This window comes from Cyprinodon tularosa, unplaced genomic scaffold (assembly GCF_016077235.1).
Source record: "Cyprinodon tularosa strain WSP-4 unplaced genomic scaffold, ASM1607723v1 ctg1130, whole genome shotgun sequence".
Classification (NCBI taxonomy): Eukaryota; Metazoa; Chordata; class Actinopteri; order Cyprinodontiformes; family Cyprinodontidae; genus Cyprinodon; species Cyprinodon tularosa.
The window spans coordinates 186331-205371 of NW_024037927.1; the positions used below are offsets into that span (position 1 = coordinate 186331).

At 37.3% G+C, this 19041-nt stretch overlaps 1 protein-coding gene across 5 annotated transcripts; it reads left to right on the forward strand.

The window, feature by feature from the left end:
* Positions 1–6294: 6294 nt before the first annotated feature.
* LOC119794871 lies at positions 6295–17872 on the forward strand. Of its 5 annotated transcripts, XM_038302634.1 has the most exons (5): positions 11480–11630; positions 14667–14717; positions 14799–14945; positions 16838–16957; positions 17713–17872. In XM_038302634.1, the coding sequence occupies exons 3-5, from the start codon at positions 14818–14820 to the stop codon at positions 17855–17857; spliced, it is 393 nt and encodes a 130-aa protein (XP_038158562.1). In that variant the 5' UTR covers positions 11480–11630; positions 14667–14717; positions 14799–14817; the 3' UTR covers positions 17858–17872. The 5 variants fall into 5 exon arrangements, with proteins under 5 accessions (XP_038158554.1, XP_038158572.1, XP_038158539.1 ...); XM_038302626.1 differs by lacking the exons at positions 11480–11630; positions 14667–14717 and adding an exon at positions 6295–6447; XM_038302644.1 differs by lacking the exons at positions 11480–11630; positions 14667–14717 and adding an exon at positions 6365–6447 and having other exon boundaries at positions 14744–14945.
* The last annotated feature ends 1169 nt before the right edge of the window (positions 17873–19041 follow it).

The window sequence follows — 19041 nt, forward strand, 5'->3', positions numbered from 1 at the left end:
GATGCAAATACAATAATGTGGCTCCACTGAAAGACAGAACTGAATATGATATCACAGGTAACTCTATGAACATGGTTACAGACATGGCAGAGTCATATTTGCCACATGAAGCAATGAATGATAATTAGAAATCCCAATTTAAAGTACTGTAATCCTAATTTATGGATTTAAACATCATCCCAGGTGTTGGAGTGTTTTACAGTCCATATTCTTCCAGATCCACCTGGATCACAACTTTCAGGACTCTGCAGACTCAGATGTTTGTAGATGCTGCCTGCTCACAGTGAGGTTTATAATACAATATTTCACATTATTCACATACATCATACACGTGTTTGATAGATCTGAGGCCAGAAATGAGGAAATTTATTAGAGCGGCGATTTCCGTAGGCTCGTGAACTCGCAGGCGCGCGCTTTTAGGAAATCCTATACACTACTGTTTATGCTCTAAAAACATTCTAAATGACTTCGTTTCGAGTAAATTATGGACACTACCCACTCAGGACACTTGGAATACATTGGACGAGCAGTATGGAGGAATATTGACACGTTTTTTGTGGACTTTTATGGACCTTTCTGCCTCGGGCGCCATAGACCTCCATTATTTGAATGTCAGCAGACAGCAAGAAGCCTCCAGATCTCCAGATGCATTTGAGATATCAAAAAAGTACTCCAGAGTGTTGTTCAGCATGGGGGTGAGTAGAAAATGAAGGCTAATCATGTTTTGGGTGTACTATTCCTTTAAGCAGCATCGGTGGAGAAAACTGCCTGTTAACAGGAGGAAACCTGCAGCACAACCAGGCTCAGTGTGAGCGGCCATCTGCTGAGGCCGACTGGGGTTCAAGGAGACAGAAGCAGACATAGAAAAAGAAGCATAGATACAGAAGATGGCCTGTTAGGAACATAAGGAATCATCATATCTGCGACATAGGATGGAGTTTGGCCATTTAAGGCTTTGAATGCGAGAAGGAGGATTTTAAATTCTATCAGGACACTGCATTCGTTTCCTCACTGATCCCACTCTGCTAATAAGGTGATAGACTCTCCTCTCCCTCCTCACACCTGCCTCCACTTTATTTGCAATACTACAATGTTTACTTGCATGGCTAACAGTTACTATATTAGCAGCTGTTTAAAAGCATCACACTACTAACCTGTTTACACATGCATTTGCAACATTATATTTTAACTGTAAAATGCAATTACCTTCCACTGCACCTTACATCGGAAAAGCTTCTGTCCAAGTTTTATTTTTAGTTTTCTTTATTTTAAAAGGATTGTATATCCTGCACTTGCTTCTGGTTAGACCTAAACTGCCCTTTGTTTCCTTGTACCTGTTCCTGTGCAATGACAATAAAGTTTAATCTAATTTAAACTTTTTATTTTACCATTTCAAATCTCTAATATCTATTTTTATATGAAAATATTAGCAATTTTGCTAAAAAGCTACCAGATCATGTGATGAATTGACTCAAAATCAATGTTGGATCAAAGTTCTCCATTGGCTTCAAGAGTTACAGCTTTTTTATTTTTGCTTTTCAATGCTCTTAAAAGTTTTAAATAATATTTATGTGTAAATATTGGCAGTTTTGCTCAACCAGTTAATCTTTAGCTTAGCCTAGCATCTTGATTTCCTCTAAGCAGTTTTCCAATCAGATGAGGCTAAAATCCACAGTGTGCATCATCAGGGAATCGTTTCTATCAGGTGTTTCCTACCTATCCGGTGTGAGATGATCTGGGGGATCCTGGTGAAATCCAGCAGTAGATGTTGATCGTCCATCTTTTCCTCCGAATTGACCAAACTCCCTTTAAACTCCGTGAATGTTTCTTCAGCAGGAGTTAACTGCTCGGTGATAAACTCTCCTTGAAGCTGGACTGAAGACATTCTCACTGCAAACACTCCCAGATTATCAGCCTCTCTACAATGACTCCACACACAAGCTAAGCTAATGCTGCTAGCCGATCCCTACCAGCAGCCGATCTGCGCATGCGCAGCTAGATCATCCGTCCTAGGTTTTCGAACAGAGCCATAGACATGTCCTCCAATCACGCGGTCTACCTTGACTGGATCCTTCGAAGTCCTTGAAAATAAGGAGACCGGAAGAGTTTAGGCTGTGAATTCGACCAGGTCTACCCTTCGGCGGGTTTTACCGCCGTATGCTCTGTTGCTTAGCAACCGTAAACGTTGACACACAAAGCAGGAAAAGAATGAATACAGAAGTTTTCAAAAGTGTTTATTTATTTATTTTTTATTGTGAAGTGAACAAAGACTACACTCACAAGAATCCAGAATGGAATAAATGTTCCAACCACCGGGAGCAGGAACAAATCAAATCAAATGTAATGATAGAAACCTTAGTCAGTTAAATAACATGCTGCTGTCATTCTGCACATCTCTGATGATGCTGCTATTTTCGAATATCCATTACTGTAAAAATGTCCATACCTCCATATTGGTTATTTATTCCCCAGTTTTATATTGTTAAAACACTTTATAGTGTTTTATTGTTTATATTTTAACTCTTCCTATTATTTTATTCTTATACATTTTTCTAAGGTCCACATTTGTGTGACCATTTTCAATAATCTTTCTGCTGCTGTAAATTTCCCCATTGTGGGACAGTAAAGGGATTTTCTATTCTATTCTATAAAAGGGGTAGAAAGATATAAGTAAATCTAAACAATGTATTTATAAAAAATATATCTGCAAAATCTCTAATATTCAACAACAAAAAATACGTAGTTAAGCATATTGTGCAAAACAGCAATAAAAAGATAAAAATCCTATCAGATTTATAGTCCCCACCCTGCAGATCTATTAGAATCTGTCCTTTAATTACAGCCAAACCCATTTACACAGTAACAGATAAAAACCTTTAGATAAATCAAACATTACCGCCACATATCTGACTCAATAACCATTAAAACAACTATTTTTCATTAATCTCAGACGGAACTATTAAATGACTTGTATTATATTAAACTGAACTTCCAATTTTCACCACTGTTCGGCGGCAAGTTACCTTTCCTCTGATCGCAGCTTGCTTGGTCTCGCAATGAATCCTGGGATATCCAAGAGTACCGAGGATACATCAGACCCGTCCTTCAAATCGGGCAAAAAGAAGGACGCATTTTAAGGCCGCATAACGAGGACTCTCGGAATCCGACCAGACCTCGGCGCCGCGCTATGACGTAATCGGCCTTCGAATCCGGTCTTCTAAGGATGTGTCCTAGGTTTTCGAACAGAGCCATAAATCCAGTCTTTTTAAGTTTCATGCTTTCCTTTCGAACTGCTCTGAGCACGTCTCTTGTGACGTCAGAGAAGCATTTTTTTTATATATATATTACTTTATTTGGAACAGTAACAATGACAAACTCAAACAACACAGTATAAAAAACACAACTTATAGTCAATCATACCTCCAAACACTTTTCTTAATATTTTCTTTTCTTTTCTTTCACGTTGCGAGGTAAACAGATGTTTAGTTTATGCAATACACTTCAGAAAGAGAGAAAAAAAAAATCAAAATCCAAAGATATCTATAATTACACATGTCGAATATAACAAAATTATATTGAAAGATAAATTAATAAATAAAAAGACAAAAATACAAAGCACACACCAAAACAAAAACAAAAAAACAGAAAAAAAACAAGTAAGCATTATTCTTTAATTTGTATCGAGGGAGGACTGAAATAAATTAGAGAGGCGATATGACAAAGTTTTTGCTTTTGGTTTCTGAATTTTGTCCAAGGAAAGGGTTAGAAGATGGATCTCCTGTTTAAATACAGACCATATCGGTTTAGCTTTTCCAAATCTGCATTTATGTATATAAAATTTGATGTGATGATAATGGTATTAATGAGATATTCATCTCTTTTGTTTTCAGATAAAAAGCCATATAAGACAGTTTGTGATGAGAAGGGGGCCATGTTTATGAGTTTACTAGTCAGTAGAGTATGCAAAGATTCCCACAATTTTTTGGTAGGTTGACAGAGAAAGAAAAGGTGTTCTGTTGTTTCGGTTGCGTTACATATATAGCAGTTACCACATTCAATTTTAAATCTATTTCTGATCAGATCATTTGAGGGGTAAATATCATGTACAGTTTTGAAATGTATTTCTTTATATTTTGGTGGGAGCTCCAATTTTAAAAACTTTGACATTTAATTTATTTGGTCTTTCTTTTCATAGTTATCCATAAATTTCCTTCTAACCAGTCCAGGGTTTGTCTGTTTTACTAAATGTTGTCTGAAAACTTATTATTGCATTTTTGGTCTAGTAAATCTAAACCATTTATTACAATATTCTGTAATTTAATCACTTGCTTTGTATCATAATTGTTGTTTTTATGAGCTGAATAAATACATTTGGTATTATTTTCATCATTTTTTTCATAATCTTTTTTTGTACAGCTTAGATTATATTATTGAATTAAAGCTTCATATGCATATGTATTGCCATTATGATCCAACAAATGACTAGTTGACCAGATTCCCTTCTCCATCCAGTTTTCCATAAACACAGACTTTTTTTGGTATAAAATAACTCTGTTATTTCACAGAGGAACATTATGGGGACTAAAGTTATGTTTGAATGCCAATGTCCAATTTAACAGCACTTGCTGGTGAAACGCAGACAGTTGTATTGGTAATTTACGAATCTCAAAATCACATCTCAACAGGAACTCAATACCACCAATTTTACTAAACACCAGAGAAAGGACAGCAAACCAGATCTCATGACTACTATATATATATATATATATATATATATATATATATATATATATATATATATATATATATATATATAGAGAGAGAGAGAGAGAGAGAGAGAGATGATAGATAGATAACACGGTGAAATCATCTTTACTCTCGACAGGCTGCAGCCATGTCAGAAATTCCTCTTTTCCAGCCACATTTTGAAATTTGCATTGTCCTATTCTCTAGCTCTTTCTCCGCCTCGAGCTTCTTTTCCACACTGCTTTACGATCAATTGCAGCAGTTCCGCGCAAATTAATCGTGTCAAAAAATTGTCACTTTTTAAACACCACAATGTATTAAATAAATACAAATGCTGGGAACCAATTATTTTTTACATTTCTTTAATATTTTGTTCTATTCAGCTACACAAGCATCCTCTTTAAACTACTAAGAATTGTACTATAAATGTGACTTTACCGGATTCTTATGTACACCTTAGTTTGCTATAGAAATGGCCACCCTACGCCGAACAGTGGTGAAAATTGGAAGTTCAGTTTAATATAATACAAGTCTGTGAATAGTTCCGTCTGAAATGAATGAAAATAGTTGTTTTAATGGTTATTGAGTCAGATATGTGGCAATAATGTTTGATTTATCTAAAGGTTTTTATCAGTTACTGTGTAAATGGGTTTGGCTGTGATTTAAGGACAGATTCTAATATATCTGCAGGGTGGGGAGTATAAATCTGATAGGAGTAAAATTTTTTTTATTGCTGTTTTGCACAATATGCTTAACTAAGTATTTTTTGTTGTTGAATATTAGAGGTTTGGCAGATATATATTTTTTTATATATACATTGTTTAGATTTACTTATATATTTCTACCCCTTTTATAGAATAGAATAGAAAATTTCTTTATTGTCCCACAATGGGCAAATTTACAGCAGCAGAAAGATTTTTGAAAATGGTCACACAAATGTGGACCTGAGAAAAATGTCTTAAAATAACATAATAGCGAAGAGTTAAAATATAAACAATACAATTCTGTAAATTGTTTTAACAATATAAAACTGGAGAATAAATAACCAATATGCAGCTATGGACATTTTTACAGTAATGGATATTTGAAAATAGCAGCAACATGAGAGATGTGCAGAATGACAGCAGCATGTTATCTGACTAAGGTTTCTATCATTACATCTCATTTTAATTGTTCATGCTCCCAATTGTTTTCAACTTTATTCCACTCTGGATTCTCATAAGTGTAGTCTTTGTTCACTTTATAATAAAAAAGAAATAAATAAACAAACAGTTTTGAAAACTTCGGTATTCATTCTTTTCCTGCTTTGTGTGTCAACTGTCACGGTTGCTAAGCAACATAGCCTACGGCGGTAAAACCCGTTTGAATTCACAGCCAAAACTCTTCCAGTCTCCTTATTTTCACGGACTTCCGAGGATCCAGTCCAGGTAGACCGCGTCCTTGGAGGATGCAGCCCATGGATTCGAACAGAGCCACTGTTCGCAATAAAAGTCAGCACCCCTCCCTCTGAGTCTGAAGTGAAAGCTCTAGTCTGTTGTCATGGTTACTGTCCCTCCCTTAACTCCTCCTACCTGCCCAGCCTCCATCTCAGGTGAAGTTCTGGCTGCAGGTAAACTGGTTCTACTGGTTCTCCTTTTCCTGCCTCCATCTGAGAGTGTCTACTCCAACATTCTTCTGCTCTCCGCTTCACCTAAAGACACCGTAAGTTTCATGTGTTTATTTGTTAAAGTTCATCTAAACTTTAGGAACTCAACAGTTTTTATATATTTTTGTCTCGTGTTGATGAAACATTTTGTCTTATCTTAGAACAAAGTTTTAGTTTTTCTGTATATGAAGGAAAATCTCCAAAATTGTTAGATTGTCTAAAGCATACAACAGGATCCCTTTTTAAACTACCTGTTTCTTTGCTGTTAATTATGTTAATATTCTGGGTATTTATAAAATATACATTCATTTTTTCTTTGATCACTTTCAGAAGTGGTTATGTATTTAAATATTTATATATTGTAAACATATGTTAGTCTAAACTAAGTTGTTTTCAGAAATAGATTTTTTAATAATTTTCCTGTTTTATTGTGAAAGATTACAATCAGTCCGTTTTTGGGTCAAACTGGCCTGGATCTAAATGATCATCTTTCATGGTATGAAATTAATGATTTCAGCAAAGGATTGGGAATCCAAAATTGGATTGGATTGGCTTTTGTTCTGTTCAGTTTTTGTTAATAAAGCTTTCGAACTTTCCTACTGACTGTCTCACCTTGAATACTGGGTCCATCATTCTATGACAAGCAGCTCAGAAAGTAGCTCAGATTTTGATTAATTCTATTAATAAAAAAGGCAATATTAAAAAGTGTTCCTCTTTATTTTACAGAAAATGATAAAAAATGTGATGACAAAAAGAACCATCTTATAATATCTGCAAATTTTAAATCAGTGTGGGAAATAATCTTTAATCCCAAAAACATTTAACGACACATGAAATAGTTGAAATCTGTATTAAATGTTTCTTATAGTAGAAGAAGAAAGAGAGATTAGAGATATTGTTCATAGATGGCAAAAAAGGTCACCTGTGACCGAGGGAAAGTTAGATAAACACTTTGAATTAAAGGGATTAAATAAACACAATCTTCTATAATCTTCCAATTTCTTATTCTACCTGCTTTGGATTGAAGCTCCATGTTCAGAGCTTCAAGTTCTCTATGCGTGAAAGAAGGATGAGCTCCTCCACTGAGTTCATAGAATAAACAATTTGCAGCTTCCTGCTGATGTTCAGGACCTTAACCTCGTCTGAGGAACAGAAAACTTTCAGCTGAAAAAAGGAAATCCAGTGGAAACTAGATCTATTTGAAGATGAGCTGATAGAGGAGTTCCTGATCCATCTCTGGTATCACTCTGAGTGGAGCTGGAGTCCAGAACTAGTGGATGTATTGAACGGTGGAGATGAGGATGTAATGGAGCTGCTGCTGATCTGAGACTGAAAACATGGTGAAGGTGCTGCAAGTGGAGGAGCTGAAGGAAGAGGCTCTGTTGGTTGATTACTCACAGTGGGAGGTTTAGGTGGAGCTGCTGCTTTAGGGAGATGTATTCCTCAGAATTACAATAGGTAACAATTCACATGAAACAAAGAATCTTCTGTTCATTTGTTAACATGTCAGATGTTTAAATAACTTAGTAGAAAACATCTCAGATTTCAGACAAAGCTCTCATATAGAACCGTTTTCTGGTTTAACAACAGAGACTTTAGTAGAATTAACTCTTCCTGGTTCAGTTCTTTAAATTAAAGGTTTCATGTTTTAATTACATTTATTTAACATTAAGCTGATAGTGAGTAATAAGGGAAGCCCAATGGTTACAACTACTTTATAGTACTGTGGTGAAGGTAGATTTCTTTCTGAAAACTCCAAGGAATTCATGAGTTAGCTCCTTTAATGCAGCTGATGATGTTAGTAGAAGCAGTGATCTGGACAACACTGCTTACCATTAAGCAATACTAGACAGTTCCTAGGGGCCCAATTAAATGTATAGTTAATGCAATCTTCCTTATTTGTGCACATTAATCATGTTTTTGACAAAATAGCTCTTGCTAAAATACCCCCCCCCCATTTCTGTACATGTTCAGAAAGGTCCAAACAGACAGCAGCAAACCATTTGAAAACAAACAATGCGAAGAGCAGTGTTGCCAACTTAGCGCTTTAGTCGCTATATTTAGCCACTTTTCAGACCCCTCTAGCACTTAGATTTCTAAAAAGCTCCTAGCGCCAAATCTAGAGACTTTTTTCTGCTACTGGAGACTTTGGAGACAACATCTAAAAGCAGCGAACTCTGCTCTCCAGAGCAAGTAGATTGGTAACCCCGCCTCCTGCTCTCCTCTATCTTGTCTGCTGTCATGATTCATGCAGCTATTATTTCATCCAAATGAAAAATGGAGAACAGATAAGCAGATCATGGCTTGTCTACAGTGAAAAGAAGGACTGGGTTATTTCCTTTGGCCTTTTTGGAAACACAGGAAGCAATCAGCTAAGTGAGCTTAGTGCTTGGAAAAAATCTTTCATTCCTTTAGAGACAGCATGAAAAGTCAGCTCAGTACAAAACATAGACAGAAAAACCACAAGAAAAAGGACAAAAAGGGAAGAAACCAAACCGAGAACAAATAATGTTTGTCTATTCTATTAAAAATTCTATATCTGTATAATGGGTCTGTTTTATGTCTTGTCTTCTCTATTCAGAGGGCCCCCTGCCTGTCTTTGCCTAGGGCCCCAAATGTCCTAAATCTGCCCCTGACTATAAAGAAGGAAACTGGTCAAAGTCCTGTTCTACCACTGGGAAACACCAATAAGGGAAAATTCCCAACATGAAATCAACCTTTCCTTTGCTTCCAAGCTGGGAGAAAGTGAAGCCCATAGTGAGAACATTTCCTGAACAGTTCAAGATGATTTCAGGGAGAAAATGATCCATATAGAAACGGATCAGAATGAAAGACGAAAGATAGAGAGATTAAAGTCCATCTAAAGCTCTCTATCCGTGTCAAATGTATATCTGACCTCAGTGTTTTACAGCTCAGTTTATTGTTGATCTAAAGAGAAGGAATGAAAGGAAACATGTTTAACAGGTGAGCACACCTTGACAGGGGGCGGAGCCTCAGGGGAGGCAGATAGACTTTAGAACTAGATCAGGAGGAGCAGGTTCTGTCACTCAGTGGGTTTTATCTCTGTGGACTCTGGAGGGAACCAGAACCAGAACTCTTTTCTTCAGACAAAGACTGAATTTGAGGAAAGAGGAGAGAAGATTTTTAACAACTATTTTAAAACGGATGTTCTTCAGTGGTTCTATTGAACTGGTACCAGTTCTTTTCCTGCTCTGCTGCTTCCTCCTCATGTTGTTAGATAACGCTGACATCAGACACTAAGAGCCTGTTTTTAGATGAACCATTGAGCTGAGCTGGGAGAACTGGTTTCCAGAATGAAACTCTGAAGTCTGCAAATTCTGATTTAGCTGCTGAATAAAAGCTGAAGCAGAAAAATCAATCTTTGTTCTAAGCTGGTCTCTGAAATACCAGGAGCTTCCTGCTGTTTCCTGCTTTCCTTGGGTTCTGGACGGCTGCAGCAACTGGTCCCCTATGAGCCCAGTGCTCCCAGTTAGCCTCAGCATGCAGGCTGCTACAGTCCAGTCTGGGCCGGTACCGTCAGCCCGGTGGACACCAGAGGGAAGGAGTCAGAACAGAACCAGAATATTTCAGATGATTAGCCCCGCCCACTGTTTTGATTTAGTCCTACAGTCTGTAACCCAGTAAACATCTAGAACCCATCAGAACCACAGAACACCTCTTGGACCCATGTTCCACACTAGGAAGAGCTTCAGCAGTTTAGGATCAAAGACGTCATTTTCTGGACTTTCTGATGGAGAAATAATTCAGTCTCCCACATTAGTCCTAATTAGAGAACGTTGAAGCATTTGTTTCAGTTTTTGGTTAAATCTTTAATGTTAGGTTTGTGTTCTGCTGTTTAATTTAGATTATTTGATTTATTTAAAATTTAAAATTAAAATGAAAACCATAATAATCAGTTATGTAAACAGAATGATTCACAATTAATAGATATCTAAAATACACAAGGGAATTTTGATTATTGAGCTAAAAACAATTCAATTAAAAGTTTAGATCAGTAATTAACAATCATTAAATTAATTTACCAGAAATGTTTAGATGTTCAAACCTGCTTTGGACTTGGGTTTGTTTAACAACTAGCAAATCTGATTAATTAAAATTTATAACTGAAATTGTGCTTCAATAACAGAATCAGATCCGTGTCTCTCTATTATCAAACTATTAACTCTAAAGGGATGTTTGGAGCTTTAACCTTTAGAGACATCAGATCACTCTCTACACACAGACATGCTTATTTTTATCATATGATTGATTGTAAAGTTACAACGAGCTCGCTTGTGATTGGATAGTACAGATCATGGTCAAGGCCAAGATCACAGTGAGGAATCTGCAAAACGTTAATAAGAGAATATAAAAACAGTCCTTATAATTATGGTCAGTTTTACATAGATTGGTCAATAAGTTAATTTAGAAGCTACAATTGAAGGATTGTTTTAGAAACCAATTAAGTCTTGTAGTGTGTGGCCTTTTCCCCAAATATAGCCCCTTTAATTCCACATTAAATTGGACCACAAACATCCATGGACCTTTAATCAAAGGCAGATTTGGAGCTAATCTTTCTATAAATGTTGCTGAACTGATTTAGAAGGAAGAAGGAACCAGATCCTGTGTTTGTTGAGATCAGGGGACATTTGAGGCTTTTCTTTTAATAAGGTTTGTGGAAAATGGGAAAGATTTTGGCAATAAATGATTTACTACTGCTGCTATTTATTAGATTATTATTTAAAATATTTGCTTTTGTTTGGTTTTTTAATATACAACTTCAAGTTAACCTGAAATATTCAGATTTATCGTAGAACAATAGAGCATAGTGTTACTTGGAGATTAAAAAAATAGATAATCTGCATAGTAATATAAATGAATTTAATGCAGCTGTGTTTCCAAGTTTTTAAAAAAATCTATAATATAAATGAAATAGTTTTAATCAACACTCCAAAAAATATCAGCTTATGAACAAAGGCCATCATTATGTCTCCTTGAAGATAAATATGTCCATTACATAATGAGGCTGAATATTACTGAATGTCCTTAAACGCATCATGTTCAGTCCCAGTCAGAGAAAAACTCACCTGACTTCCTGTAAATGAGGGTGGGAGTGGCTGAGTCCTTCCTGGTTCTCATGTTTACCTGAAGCAGGTAAAGAACAGGGAGCAGAAGCTCAGGATCCATTTGGTCTCTGAAGAACAGGAGGATTAAAACAGCTTTCTGTCAGAAATTAAAGGTAAAATCACATTAGATTCTAACTTTATTGTTACTTAGTGAGTTTTTCTCTCTGTGAGGAGAAAGAGACATGAACTCTGATTGGTTCTCTGTTCCCAGAGAGGGTTCCTTTATCTCTGCTATGGTCTGCTGCTCTGGTTGGTATCAGCAGCAATAAATGTGTTTCTGCTGATTGGTTCTGGTTCTGTAGAGGAACAAAGATCCTCTGCTCTCTGTTCAGACCAAGGTTGCTGTGGTGGTTTCTGTCAGGGCCGCCCCTCCCTAAATGTTCAACATGCGATGTGCGCAGAGCCTCATCTTCCATTAGGGGACGCACTCTGCGAGCGGTAGCGCAAATTGCGCAATGATTGCGAGCTGTTGCACATTTAATCTATAGCGGGGAGAGAAAAGAGAGCAGCTGTAATCTGAGCTCAGTGATTATCAGCTCTCTGTCATTTAGACATCATGAATCTGGCTTGAACATCAGAAAAATGGTTAAAACAGGAGAAACTCCAGCTTCCCTTGAAGGTTGGGATGTTGCTGAAATGTAAACTCTGGGATCAAACATCTAAGTTTCCTCTCATCAGTTAGAATCTCTATTTCCAGAATCTAGACTGGAGATTTTCTTTATTCTCCAGCTGCTGATTAACATTTATTGAATGTCTTAGTAACGCCCTATGCATTCACCTCTGATGAAAGAGAGAGAAAAAGATCATTAGAGGTTGGAAATAAGTTATAAACTACAGCCCATATATAATATATGGGCTATAGTTTTATATGGTTTTATATCAGTTAATGCTGTTAAGAACTTTTGGACTTTTTAAATAGATAAATGTCACTATGTGTCGGTAATTAAATTCACAACGGTCATCTTTTAAGACTACAGGGATACACTGATTGATATGAGTGGAACTGATGCATTAGTTGACAGAGGAAATAAACAGTCTATTTGATCCTGAATTATGTTTTATTAGGACTTTATTTGTTCATAATAATAATACAACAACAATGAAAAATATATTTGATAGAAGTGGAAGTATTTTTTTCTAAATACTAGTAGCAGTAGTAGTAGTAGGATAAGCCAGTACCAATAGTAGTAGTAGTTTTCATAGTTGTTGTTGTTCTAGTATTACTTGCATTAACTAATCAATCTTTTTGAGGTAAGTTTTTACATTAATTTCATGATGTAGTTTAACATTAAGACCTAAAAATATCTTATTCTGCTTGTCTGGATTTCTGACCATAACAGGATCAATATTTCTTTCCGTTTTAAGTTTTTTTTTTTTTCTATATTCATTAATTTCAGCTTAAAGTTGAAGTCTTCCAAATAACATTCAACTTTAGGTTCTCTATAGTTCAGCTTTGTGTTCTAACTTTGGCTCAAACTGGGAACTTCTTGTTATCGAAGAAGAGTTTTAGAAAAAGGACCAGATCTGTTTGTTCTGGTTTTCAGGTCTGAGTCCATTTAGTTGTTCTATTCCTACTGACAGCCTTTGCTCTTACTATAAAGAAAATAAAACAGTGACTGAAATGTTTCAGATCATCTCATATCAGGCAAAGATCCTAAAAAAGCAACAGAAAATATCATTTTGAAAATAATTTATCTGAGTTATTAAGGGGAGAAGCTCTCCTTACCAACCTGGCCCTGTGTGGAAATATAATGATATCATTGTTGATCATCAGTTAACTTGAATAAATCACAGTTTATGTATTTATTGTTATTCAGTGATTACTGTTGATTTTTAAGGCCAATACCGATACTGATTATTGATTAATTAACATCAGTCTAACTGACCCCTTATATCTTCTGTCTTTAAGTCAATACAGCTTTTTCTTTCCTTATTTACATAATAAAAATGACATTAATAACACTTTACACAAGTCTCAATTTGTATAGAGGGAAAACTTTTAATAACAAATCAAACATTAGAAATTGGAAAGTAAATGGAGGGAGCAGCAAAGCAGCTCTTTGCATGTTTTTAAGGCTTGGCTGCTGAATGCACTAATGAATCAGTGAAGGCAGGAACGTTTCTGTTGATACAAGACAAAAACACAATAATATTAGCCCCAAAATATCAGCCGGCCAGTGTATAGGTCTACCTTACAGCAGGACATGATGAGCTGCTCTGGAACTGGAGCTTACTACAATAAAACCTTCATTGCAACACGAAGTAGGCTAAAAGAGCTCAAACAGCATCACATCACGCCCTGATCTAAAGAGACTTTAACAGAAACATGTTTAAACATTATAAACCTCTGATAGATGGAAACTAAGTCAGACTGAACTTTAGGCTGAGAAGTTCAGCTGCAGAAAAGAAGCTTCAGGACGTCCTCCAGCTCCAGGAACGTCTCTGATGAGAGGGAAGCTGCAGCATCATGCTGCCTCCAGTGCAGAGCTTGATCAACAATGTCAGCAGACAGATGTGATAGCATCTGTCCTGAACAAAGTTCTCCTCCCTGATAAATCCTCCTGATTGTGTCTCCATCTGTTGGACTTAGAGTTTGCTTCAATAATATTGCTCCACTTATTTTAGTCGGCTTCCATTCCAGGAGCTTCTAGGTGACTTTTTCCCAGCACTCAGTACTTTCCTTCAGTCCCTGCCTTGATGCTACGGTGGCTGACAGGAGCAAACAGGCAGCAAACAGAGAGGTCAGAGAGAGGTCCACTGTGGACGTTTAGTTTCATGGTAAAGTGGTTCCCAGTGGACGTTTCTTCTTGGACTCTCTCCCACTGTCTCCGTTCAACATTAATTCCACTTTGCTCTGGAGCCAGAACTGTGTGCTTGTTTGTTTCCAAACCAAACTTTGATTATTAGTTGTTGGATCATTGAATTCCTCAGATGTAGTAAAGCCTGCAGCTGTTTCTATCACTGAGCCTAAGAAGAATGAGTTCAGCTGTTCTGCTAATACAGCAGAGTCTTTAACAAACTGATTCATGTCAATGTTCAATTCTTTCCTTTTTAGTCCGACCAGAAGTTTATTGATATTCTGACAGATTTGTTTTGAGTTTCCATTAGCATTTAGCATAACTGGAATAAAAAATGTTTTTGCCATTCAGAGCCGGATGGTTCCTGCTGGAATCAGGTTCCTCTGGTCCTCTACACACATGATGGGAATCAGCTTTCTGCTTCACAGGACACTAACTGGACCTGAACCACTGGGAACTGACTGGTTCTGGTTTCTCTCTCAGACTGACTGAAGTCCAGAAGATGGAAGATTGGGATCTAAAGAAGGACAGAGCAGAACCTCCAGGATCCAGCTGTCCGTCTATGAGGAGTGACTGGTCCAAAGATAGACCTCCAGACTACAGTGCAGAACCTGGACCCTCAGATATAAAGTAAGGAATCAGTTTCTAACTGATCCATGTGACTCCACAGAGATAGAACCTCTAGAATGTGAACTGGTTGATCCTCAGCATCTAAATCCAAAGTTCCTTTGTCCTGCCTTCTGTTAAAAGACAGCAAGAACTTCATGGCATGGATGAGTTACATAAATATGATGATAAATAAGTTCATAGTTTAAGATGCTCAAAAAAAACACTTAACAGTAGAACTCCTACGGCCGTCATTTTGACGGTTCTGAGATTTTAAATGGAAAGAACTATATTTTAAATTAAACTTATGTTGCTCATGTTAACAGACTTTTCCTGTTTCAATATTTCCTTCATTTTCACGTAGTTTTTTTAATAAAATAAAAACATAAAAAATGAATAAAGTTATTTCTTTCTCGATCTCCCACAGCCGTCATTTTGACGGCTCTATTAGTTGCATTGTAAATTCTTCCCGCGGTTGATTGACGTTTGGTACTGTTGCCTAGCAACCAACATTCTACCTAGAATTCTTTGGCTAACATGGAAAAATGGCTTTCAGAAGAGATCTAACAGCGAAACAGCTTTAGAAATCCTTCAAAATATTGATGATAGTGATTCGGACGGAGGGGGAGAGACCGATGAGGAGGACTGGGTAGGAAGCGGCTCAGATTCTGACAGTGAGTCCGAGGATGATCACCCATCCCCAGGAAAACGCAGATGTATCAGTGACCCATCAGACAATAGTAAAACTTTTGTTCAAGCACTGCCAACACCTCAGCCGGTACTTAGTGGCCCAAAAGACAAACCAGAGCCGTAGTCTACTATAATCACACACAGGTCGGTGTGGATGTGTCGGATCAGACGCGAAGGAGGCCTGTGGCTGTAATTTATGATCTCCTGGAAATATCGGCTATAAACGTATTTGTTTTGTTCAGAAGCTGTTTCAATGTCACTTTTTCACACAGAGATTTTATCCTTGAACTGGTAAAACAGTTGCGGGCAAACCGCAGGTTTCCAGCCCCTCCGCCACTGAAGAGCAGCTTTGGCGAGGCACAGAAAACAGCAGCAGGAGCTTCAGCGCTGCACAAAAAATGCTCACATTACGTTTGTCATAAATGTTAAAAGGTGGTCTGTGGGAAATGTTTGGGAGGAAGAAATCAATTTATGTAAATAAAATTGTAGTTTCAAACTTTGAACCTGTGTAGTAAAACAGTCTTACTCTACGGATTTATTTTTAATACAAATTTAGAACACAAATAATAAGCATACAATACAGCCTTTTAAAAATATATATTAGATCTGTTTTAAGGTTTACATATCCACAATGGGTTTATATCGCACAATAGAACAATTTCAGTTGATGACATCATCACTACTCATGTGTTTCATTAGGAAAAATGTCACCCATCAAATTGACGGCCAGTGGGAGTTCTAGTAGGATCAGAATCCTGGGAGTCCTGGTGTTAATTATGTGTTGAAAGTATTTAGTGTAAAGAGGACAAGAAATGTTTCCCAGATGTTTGTGTTAAAGCTAAGCTGGCTAAGTGTAAAATGTTCTGATGATATTCAGGTACAGATAATTGTCAGTGATTCAATGTTACAATACAAAATACAAAAACAAAGAAAGAAATCAAACCAGATTTATGAATAAAGGTTCTTCAGAGAATGGAGGAAAAGTGAGCCTTGTGTGGAGAACTTTGTTCATGTTGTTCGCTGGCTGTCTAGCTTCACATGGTCACGCGTTGTGAGGACAGCACATCTTTAGTTTTTCTTTCAGCTTAAAGCTAAATAAACACTGGAACTTTAAACCTTCTGCTTTTCTGCAGCAGTTTGTGTTCAGAGCTTCTTCTTATCTGGTTTTTATCTCAGAGTTTCTCACTGATTGATGTGATCTGAATAACAACATGTTTGTGTTTCAGAGGTCAGAACCACAGACAGAGAGCAGAACCTCCAGGATCCAGCTGTCCGTCTATGAGGAGTGACAGGTCCAAAGGTATCCCTCCAGACTTCAGTGCAGAACCTGGACCCTCAGACTCAGAGTAAGGAACCGACTGATGATGTGACTCTGCAGAGATAGAACCTCTAGAATCTGAACTGGTTGATCTTCAGCGTCTCACTGGTTTGGACTTTGTTCTGCTGGTTTCTCATCAGTATCCAACAGATTACTGACAGGTCCAAAGTCATTCTCTCTCCTTCTAGCCTGATGAATCCCAGAAGTAGTTCAGATGTGAATCTAAATGAGCAGAGATAGAGACTCAGTGTGTCATGAATCAGCAGAATGGTTCTGGTTCCTTCCAGCAGGTGGAACTGGGCTGTCCACACAGTCCTACCTGTGGAGCTGCAGGTTGGGTCCGTTCAGAGCTTCATCATGTTGCTCAGAAACCAGAACTCTCCCAGCAGCTGTTCATCTGCAGCTCTGTGGCGTCTCTTTCCTCCCAGCATCAAACAAACCTTAGCGTCACCCTGCCTCTGATCCAGTTCAGGTTCTATTGGGGTTCTGGGTGGTTCAGTGGTAGAGTAGATGCTCCATGTACCGAGGCTAAAGTCCCTGATCCGATTGTCCTGGTTTGGTTCTTGTTCTGGCTCCATTAGCTGCATGTCCTTCCTGCTCTCTCCACCCTCATACCTGTCAGATTATAATCCTCATTAATCCCGGTTTGGGTAAATAACAGGCAGAAACTTAGCTTCTGGTCCTCTGTCTGTGGTGGACCTTCATGAACATCTTCAGCTTCAGTAGGACAGCCCCACCCTGTTGGTAGTGAACTATTTCAGTGATGAAGAAATGTCTCCACAGACGGAGGAAGAGGAGCGAACCCCAGATTGGAGAAAGATCCAGAACCAGAGCTGGACCGCTGACAGCCAATCAGAGCAGCTGGGCAGCAGGTAAGACTGATCATCTCCAATCAGAGCTTCCTTCTATCGTCTCTGTTGAACTCTGACAACAGATCACTGATTACAGGATAGATATTTATATTTACATCATGAAATCATTTTAACAATCTGTTGTTTCAGTCAGACAGCTGCAGCTGATCCAGAATGCTGCTGCCTGCATCCTCACTAGAACTAAGAAAGTGGAGAACATCAGCCCAGTTCTAAAGTCCTTCCAATGGCTCTCATATCTCAGAGGATAGAATTTAAACTACTTCTGTTTGTCTATAAATCACTGAATGGCTGAGCTTTAAAATACATTACAGGCTTGTTGTCAGTGGATCAACAGCCAGACCACTGAGGTCTACTGGATGATTTCTACTCTGCAGAACCAGAAGCAAACATAAAGAATCAGCTTTTAGTTCTATTACTTCAGGAATCTGAACAAACTTTCAGAAAACTGTAAAAGTGCTGAAACCATGAGCTGATTTAAAGTTGATTTAAATCAGCATTAAAACCCTTTATTCTCAGAGTGGCCTTTGACTGTACGATGGAATATTGGGGCCAGGCTAGAGATTTTTGTATTTATTTTGAGAATAAAGTCCTAAAATTACAAGAATAATGTTGAAAAATAAAGAGACTAAAGTTATCATACCACGACCTGATTCAGAAATAAAGCTAAGAGCTCTGACCAGCTTTGACATTCTGACCAATTTAATGCTGGTGCTGAAAGATTTCTTAATATGATGCTCATCATTCCTCATTTTAGGGAAGAAAGTTCTTTTTGTAGGAGTTGTCATAAAATACAACTTTATTTTTTTAATTTTACGACTTTACTCTCGTAATTTTATGACTTTATTCTCTTAATTTTACTTTATTCTCGTAATTTTACGACTTTAGTCTCAAAATAAAAAATAAAAACTGGCGCTAATATGCCGTCGTATAACTGAGCTATCTAACCTGCTAACTGGATCACCAGTCCTTTCAGTTTTTGCTGGGCTGACTAATGTGATCCTACTGGGTTCTGAGATTCACATCAATTACAGAAAATATATTATTTATTTAATCTATTTTACTTTATCATTTACGCAGGTAGGCAGAGGGGAGGTGGGGTATTTACTGTTCAACGGTTTGAAGACACTAATTTAACTGTTTAAAAACTCTTCAAAATAAATGGGGCAACATTGAAAACACCTAAAATAGGTAGAATAAATTGAATGTTTCCTTAATCTTGATTCTGGCGAGTCAGAAAATT